The sequence below is a fragment of the Lactuca saligna genome, chromosome 8 (genome assembly GCF_052625555.1).
Source record: "Lactuca saligna cultivar CGN05327 chromosome 8, ASM5262555v1, whole genome shotgun sequence".
Lineage (NCBI taxonomy): Eukaryota > Viridiplantae > Streptophyta > Magnoliopsida > Asterales > Asteraceae > Lactuca > Lactuca saligna.
In genome coordinates, this window is record NC_136424.1 from 135,578,868 (window position 1) to 135,587,846 (window position 8,979).

Here is an 8,979-nt window from a genome sequence, read left to right on the forward strand (position 1 = left end):
GTATTGGTAAAAATGATTAGTTATTTTTATTGATCCATATTAATAATTAGTGAAAATACACGTTATGGTTTATGTATATTCCATCACTATATATAGATACAAGAGTTACAAAGAGGACCCTACACTATACAATGTATAAAAATTAATAATACAATTTAACACCCCCCCCCCCCCCCCTCAGTTTGAGCAGGAGGTTCTCGTATGCTTAAATTGTTCCGAAAATATAGAAATAACTGAGTAGGAAGTCCCTTTATAAAAATATCAGCAAACTGATGAGCAGATGGAACATGCAAAACGCGAACCTGACCAATAGCAACACGTTCCCTAACAAAATGTAAATCTATTTCCACATATTTGGTTCATTGGTGCTGAACAAGGTTAGAAGCCAAGTACATGGCACTGATAGGGGTGTAAACGAGCCGAGCCGAGCCCGAGCCTGACAAAGCTCGAGCTCGAGCTCGAGCTCGATTCGAGCCTTAAAATGAAGCTCGAGCTCGGCTCATGAATAGTTTAGTGGGCTCGCGAGCCTAATCGAGCCTAAACGAGCCTCTATGTGTGTGTGTGTGTGTATATATATATATATATGTGTGTGTGTGTGTGTATGTATGTGTGTGTGTGTGTATATATATATATATAGAGAGAGAGAGGCTCGTTTAAGCTTGTTTAGGCTCGCGAGCCCATTAATTGAAGCTCAGCTCGAGCTCATTTAATAAACGAGCCTCATATTTAGGCTCGAGCTCGGCTCGGGCTCGTTTAATTCGATCTCGAGTCGAGCTTTTAACGAGTCGATCCCGAGTAGCTCATGAGTAGCTCGGCTCACTTACACCCCTAGGCACTGACATTGTCACAAAAGACGACCGTGGCACAAGTTAACAGACAATATAACTCAAGAAGGAGGTTATGAATCCATGCAACTTCGGCAACAACATTGGCTACCCCCTGTACTCAGCTTCGACACTAGACCTAGAGACAATGTGCTGGTGCTTGGACGACCAAGAAATAAGGTTGTCGCCAAGATAGAAACAGAAACCAGATTTGGACCGACATGTTTGAGGACAACCAGCCCAGTCAGCATCACTGTAAGAGACCAAACGATCGACATGAGACGGACATATATGAAGACCATGCTTAATGGTACCCTGAAGATACCGAAGGATACGCTTGAGATTAAGAAAATAAGGTTCACCAGGATCATGCACGAAGAGAAATTTTTTTTGAACTGCGTATCAAATATCTGGACGAGTGAAAGTCAAATACTGATGAGCACCAGTGAGCCTTCTATATAGGGTAGGGTCAGCCACAAGCTTTCCATGAGCAGGAAGCTTAGGTTTAGAGTTTGTAGGAGTGCTACAAGGATTACAGAGGGTCATGTTAGCACGAGAAAGAATCTCACAAATGAACGCAGTCTGAGATAGGAACAGAATCTATGACGACCTAGTAGCAGCAATGACGAGAAAAAACGAGAGAGGTCCCAAATCAGACATAGGAAACTCAGCAGACAGTCGAGAAATAACACGTGTAGCCAAGGTTGATAAGGAAGCAGTAAGGATGATATTGTCGACATACAGCAGAAGATACGCAACATCATTCTCATGGTGATAAGTAAAAAGAGAAGTATCAGAACGACTGCTTTGAAACCCAACAGAGGTGATGTATACAGTGAAACGCTGATACCAAGCACAGGGAGCTTGCTTTAGGCCATATAAGGCCTTGCAAAGACGACAAACATGATGAGGATACTGAGGGTGGACATAGCCAGGGGTTGCTTCATGTACACCTCCTCATTAAGATCTCCATGTGGAAAGGCATTTTTAACATCAAGCTGATTGATGGTCCAGTTGCGAGAGATGGCAATGCTGAGAATAGTACGGATGGTAGCAGGCTTAACCACTGGGCTAAATGTATCGTAAAAGTCCAACCCAGGTTGTTGAGAAAAACCTTGAGCTACCAGACGACCTTTATATTGATCAAGATTGCCTTTAGAGTCAAGCTTGTGTCGATATAACCATCGACAACCAACAATATTTGCATTAGAAGGGGAGAGACGAGATCCCACGTATGATTAGACTGAAGAGCTTCCATTTCAGAGACCATGGCAGATTTCCAATTTAGGTCACAAAGAGCCTGATAGGTTGAACGGGGAATTGGAGAGATAGACGAAGCGGATAAGTTGAGAAGATAACGAGGTTTAAGAGAGCCAGTACGAGAACGGGTGATCATAGGATGTCCATGGTTGTTGGAAGAGGGAGCAGAAGGCTGGACATGAGGGGAGGGGACAAAGGATGAGGAGTTCGAGGGAGAGGAAGTATCCACCGGAGGTACAAGAGGAGAAGGATTAGAAGGAGAGAGAATTAGAGGAATATCATCATTAGGAACGAGCAATTCGTAATAGGATGTGGAAGGGGAAGGTTGAAAATTAGTATAAGGAAAATGATCTTCATAAAAAACGACATGGCGATAAATGATAATGTGTTGAGTGATTAGGTCAAGACAACGATATCCTTTGTGGTCTGGAGATGAACCGAGGTAGACACAAGCGGAAGAGCAAGGTGCAAGTTTGTGAGAGGCAGTAGAAGATGTATTTGGGTAACATAGGCACCCGAAAACATGCAAATGGTCATAATTCGGAAACAAACCAAACAAGGTCTCAAATGGAGTTTTAAATGAAAGAGTAGTGGTAGGATGGAGATTAAGAGTATGGACAACAGTGAGAAGAGCTTCAACACAAAATTTGATGGATAAGGAAGCTTGAAATAAAGAGGTGCGAACAATGTTGTTAATGGTATGGATTGAGCGTTCAAGTTTTCCATTTTGCTGAGAGGTGTAGGGACAAAAACGAACTTGAATACCATTAGTTTGAAAGAGTTGAAGAAGAGGTTGATTATTAAACTCACGACCGTTGTCGTATTGAAATGCCTTGATGTCAGTTTGAACTGATTTTCGACATAAGCACGAAAATTACAAAAAACACTATACACTTCAGATTTTGTACGTAAAGGAAAAACCCACAAAAAAATGAGAGAAATCATTCAAAAAAAGAATATAATATTTGAAACCACTAATACTAGGAACCGAGGAGGTCCATAAATCCAAATGAATTAATTCAAACGCACTAGATGTCTTAGAAGTAGATAATTTAAACGAAAGACGACAATGTTTCCCAAGTTGGCAAGTATGACAAGTGTCAAGTTTATTAAAACTACTTGAAATAAATCTGCAAGCATGTAAAAAAGAAAGAACAGACGATCCAGGGTGTCCAAGACGGCGATGCCACGTAGGGAGAGAGAGACGTTGGAGGGAGCACGAGCGAAAGTGAGCGGGTATAAATCTCCAACACTGTCGCATCATTGAAGAAGTGTGCCCGTGTCAAGATCCTTGATAGAGAAACCGAATGGGTCAAACGTTAAAGAAACATAATTATCAATAGTGAACTTACGAACAGAGACAAGATTTTTAATCATATGAGGAGAGACAAGAACATCATTTAAAGTGAAATTATTTTTTAAAGAATAGAATTTTGTGTGACCAATGTGAGTAACCAGTAAAACAACACCATTACGAACCATTATAGATTTAGAAGTACACGGTGTTAAGGAGAGCATATTACCTTGGTTAAACGACATATGAGAGTTTGCACCAGTGTCCATGTAACAGTTGTTATCTGGTGGTGGTTGAACAGACATTGCTTGAAAAATGAAGCTGAGATGGGTAAATTGATGTGCTGGTTGATTAGCCGGAACAGATCCACCAAAAAAATTATTGTGTTGCTGTTGTAGACCACTTTGGACGTGGGGAGTGATCTGCGAATAATTAAAAAAAGAACCCACTTGGGATGTTGAGTAGGATGTGTAATATGGGGCACTTGGTTTGAACATGGGTGAAGTCCAAATGAAGTAGCGCCAAATGAAGGTAGCATTGGGCCTATTGGGCTGAAAGTTGTAATTTAGCCAAGTTGCTGTTGGGCCGGCGACAATCCTTGGTGCTGGGAAGAATAGTTCACGTGTGATGCTCCAATGGGAATTTGTTGAGGTGGGAAGTTGTTGTAGGCAGTGGGATTGGACCCCAAAATTCCTGCAAACTAAGGATGAACATAGTCGGGTACCCGCCTCATTTGGCGAGAATCGGAATCGGAACCGACGATTCCTAGAAAGTTAGAACCAGAACTGGAACCGCTCTAGGTAGTTCTTAAATTTTTGGAACCAGTCCCGGAACCGGCTGTTCGTGTTCCGGGAGCAGGTAACCCGGTTACCTTTGCAAATATCCAAAAAATGCGACGCCATAATTTGTACTTTGAGCCATCAATGGTAAGTTTGAAGCTAAACTGTTGGTAGACGTTGGTGACGGCATAGACCAATTGATGGGCAGCCGGCATGGAGTTGGAGGTTTAAGCGGGGGACGACATGAACCCGGATTAAAAAAACAGAAAAAAATACTTGAAAAAAATATTAAAACAAAAGTCAAGATGCTAACCTTTGGTAGAGGGATTGTAGCATCAAAACTAGTGTAATTCTATGGACTTGTAGAGAGCAGCGGGGATGCTTAAAAACATGCAGGATCGTGTATCACTAAAGCCTTAAAGCCACTAAAGTTGACCACTAATAAAGATGATGGTTAGCTTTAGAAAACACCGACGATATGATTTGCCGGCAAAAAGAATAAAAAAAAAAAACTTGAATAAATCAGAGAAGGCAGGAGGCTTTGATGAAGTCGACGACCAAGATCAATGATAGAGAGATTAACGGCTGTGATACCATGATAATTAGTGAAATTACCGGTTAGGGTTTATGTCTATTCCATCACTATATATAGATACAAGAGTTACAAAGAGGACCCTACACTATATAGTGTATAAAAATTAATAATGCAATTTAACACATATACTTCTTTTCATTGTTATTTGTTGCGAAGTGGAATCTCTTAGGTTCAAAGTCAATGATTTAGCGAGTCAAATTTCTACATCAACCGGATGTCGAAGAAGAAGCTGACTAAATTAGCGTTTGTCGAAGTTGATGCAATGAGTGTAGGATTATAAAAGGGGTTGGCTAAAAAAACACACTATTTTACCATTTAGACAACCTTAATTAATGTTTGAAATATTTTTATTAAAAGACAAACAGCGTGATAAGAATTGGTTCGTATTTCAATTCTGGATAAGTTTCCTATTTTCTAGAAGACTCGTAGACTCTTAGGGATCGCATTGATGGATGAACCTAGTATTTATGTAATGATAGAGTTTATTCTCTTATTATTTTTTGTAAGCCTTATGTAATAGATTTCTCTGTGAAAGTTATTGTTTGAGAGTATGTCCCTGTGAGTACGTATCTTTTGTTCTTATATTCTCATTAAACATTTAGTTTCACAATATTGATTTTGTGTCCGTTACATTGATAATTGTTTGATTGCCTAGTTATTAAATGTTGGAACTTTATATATAAAGGAATTGCAAGTTGGCAATTTCCTTTGTATCCCACATTGGTGGGGGGAAGAAACTTTTGTGGGTTTATAAGCCTATTCCCTTGGTAAGCTTTCAAAGGCTTTAGTGGATCAAAGGAATGGGCCAAGCCCACACGTGCGCCTAGCCTAGCACTAGCCGATGCCGTGATTTAAGTGCACGACGCATCGGGAGCTGAGGAGCTTTTATTTTTGACGAGTTCGGGTCAAATGGTTGACCACCGTTGACTTCGTGGAGGTCAAGTCAGGGTATTCTAGAAGGATCAGGAAACAGATTGCTTGGAGAGCAAGCTGTCGTCCTAGGGTTTCTGGAGCCGGCCTATGGGGGCCTGTTTGATGCCTTCTAGGGTTAAGATACCTATAAATACAGCTCCCTAGGAGCCATATAGACACTCACGAAAAATCTGAAAGCTCTCCCTCTCTCTGCGTTTTTTCTTCTAGTTTCCGAGTAGTCGCTTTGTGTTTGTCGATTTCCAGTGCTGTTGGAATATCGATCTAGCTGGATTAAATCCTGGGGTTTTACTCTGTTGCTTACAGCCAATACAAGCGAAGTAAAAACCTTTAAGGACAGGAATCTGATCCGTACAGTTGCTTCAAGATCAAGTCAGCAATCAACAGGTCGGTTTTACTTTTCTGTCTTGTGTTTAATTCGTCCAATAACATGACAGTCTTCTTCTACCTTTCTTATAATCAGATCTAATCGAGAAGGATAGATCTGGTTTCTGGACGAAACTTGGTAATATAATAATAATAACTGGATCTATTATTCGCAACTAATCGACATATAAGTCTCAATATTATTTGTCGGTTTCCTTGCGCGTTTATTAGTTTGATTAACAACATTAAATTATTAAATTCATTTATTTTTAGTTTAATTAAATTTAAATATTAGTTTATTATTATTATTATTATTATTTTTGAAATTAAATTAAGGGTTAAAATTTATAGCCCCAAAAAATTATAGGTGTTACATGATCCATTTACCATGTAATAGACAATATCATATTACAAGAAATTGAATTTATTCGAGTACCAATAGTGATCCACTTCACATGTTCGTGTACTCATCTCATTTCATAAAGCTATCAAATTTTAATTATCATTATCATGGTGCTTGCAATAATCCTTACAAGCTTTTCTTTAGCTCAAACACAATCATCTCGTTTTCAATCTCTCTTTGTATAATTATTTACAAACTTTAAATCATAACATTCTTACAAGCTTTCCGGATATCTGTAATTATTTAGGTTGTTCTATGTAGGCGTCTTTTTCAAATTTCTATTTGTTTGAATGTAATGTTTATATCTAACTGTTCCATATGAAAGTCCTCTACACCCACAATACTCAAACTAATCTCATTGTAGTCATAATTATTACCGGAGAAAAGATTTTAATAAAATCCTATTTTTATTGGAATCTCTTAACCGCTAATATAGCCTCGTATATTTTATTGTGGTCATGTTTATCCCTACCCTAAATGGTCACTTGTTTTATAGTGTTTTTGCCCTGCTAGTAACTTTACCAAAGACCACATTTGGTTCTTTCAAGTGAACTATCTCATCATCTATAACTTTCTTCCACTACAACCACTCTTGTATTCTCAATGATTTTGGTCATGATTCTAGAACTATAGAAAATAGTCAGGTGATGGAAAGCATCTAACTTGATGTCTTGTTTATCTAGTGGTATCTGTCACATTTGGAGTTTAAGAACTTATATTATTAATTTTTCTCTAAAACACCCCTAACTTTAGATTTATGAGCTCCTACTCACTTTTGATTTCTCACCCATCTCTGAAATAGGTATATGAAATGCAATGTCATATTTTATAACAAATTCAAACACAACAAGGTAGATCCACACAATATGCAACATAAATCTAATAAAAACATAAATATATTATCCCTTCATGTCATACTATATAGTCTTCAAATAGACACCAATACTATCAAGATAACCTCCAGCAAGGCCATAGAATCCTGCAAAAGAACCATCATCAAATGATACCGTGAAATGCTCCCCTAATGTATTACCATAAGGTCCATAGGTTTTTTTGTTTGTCCCAAATGATATCGACTTTATTACTTTGAATCCGTTTCTTGATGACCCAATTGTTCCGCTGATGGAATTTATTTCTTCATTATAATCAAATATTACCTGATTGGACAACGGAAAAAGTAACAAACAACGTATAACATAGAAAATTATAGCAAAATGAAAAATTTAGAAAATGAATAATAGACTATGTATGATCAATAATACATAGAATGATGTAGTTCGTTATTCATGATAAAACTAAGATTATAAGTGTCATAAGATATAACAATATATCTAATATTTACACATGCATATATGGCACAATGTTATGGTTAATGAAATACCATGACAGTCTTTCTACACATGTATTTGTGATTTATATCCTGATAATGTTTTTAGTTTTTACCAAAAGTTTATCATATTTTGTAGTTTTTTTTTTTTTTTTTTTTTTTTTTTTTTTTTTTTTTTTTTTGTTACCTTACAAAGAGCGTAGTAAAAGCTTATGAGGATCATATAACAATCATGTTTTCTATATATCACACGTTTTGAGAAACATGCATTTCCAAAAATCCGGATAATTAATTTTTTTTTAACGATTTCATATGTTAACTTGTATGGGTTATGAAATGTTTACCTCGAAAACCCTTTCATCAAGATGAAGACACTCAGGTACTTCAGTCGTTTTGGTGTGTGTTAAGCTTCTATATTTTATGGTGAAGATGAGAAAGTTTATGTTGTCGCCATGATTAATGATTATTTTCTGCAAATGTTGATTGTTCTCTAGTTGTAGATCCCAAATGTTATGCGGCTCTCCAGGGATAATTTTTCCCCATGTTCCAACCCTGACGGCTTCCTCATTAGGTTTAACATATATACCAATATTGCTATCAATGTAATAACTAGCAAGGCCATAAAACCTAACTAACGAGCCTTTGTCCCATGGTATAGAGAAAACATCTTCTGTTGCTTGACCAAAAGGTCCATGCGTCCTTTTGTTCGTCTGAAAGGATAGTGACGAAATTATTGTAAAACCATCTCGAGACCCAATGGTTCCATTAATGCCATTAATGCTACTAAAGTGTCCTCCAACAAGTTGGTCACCATGACTCCCGAACTTCAAAAATCTTATGAAGATTTCTACCCCTATGAGATGCACCAAGATCTGATGGATAGGTACCATCATAGTGCGCGTTAGGAGAGGTATGAAATCATCTCCTCCATGATAACAGCCAGAATGAAGGATAGTGAACCATCTCCGGTCACTTGCAGAAGATGAAAAGGTTCGTTGACCGGTTGCTAAAGCTCAATGTTGACTTCCCTGAGGACATGGCGATTGATATCATTCTCCATTCCTTACCTCCAAGTTATGATCAGTTTCGTATGACTTATCATATGAACAAGGAGGAAGTCACACTTAGAAAACTTCAAGGACTCTTAAGGACAACTGAAAATGGCCTTAAGGGTCATGCGATTGTTACTTTTACTCCTTCA

The 8,979-nt window shown here is 37.9% G+C and overlaps 1 protein-coding gene across 1 annotated transcript; it reads right to left on the bottom strand.

Annotated features, from left to right (window-relative positions):
* Positions 1 to 7,368: 7,368 nt before the first annotated feature.
* On the bottom strand, positions 7,369 to 8,671 carry LOC145010120 (mannose/glucose-specific lectin-like). The gene is made up of 3 exons (XM_078968701.1): positions 8,666 to 8,671; positions 8,123 to 8,602; positions 7,369 to 7,608 (listed from the first exon to the last, which is right to left on the bottom strand). The coding sequence occupies exons 1-3, from the start codon at positions 8,669 to 8,671 to the stop codon at positions 7,369 to 7,371; spliced, it is 726 nt and encodes a 241-aa protein (XP_078824827.1).
* Positions 8,672 to 8,979: the final 308 nt, after the last annotated feature.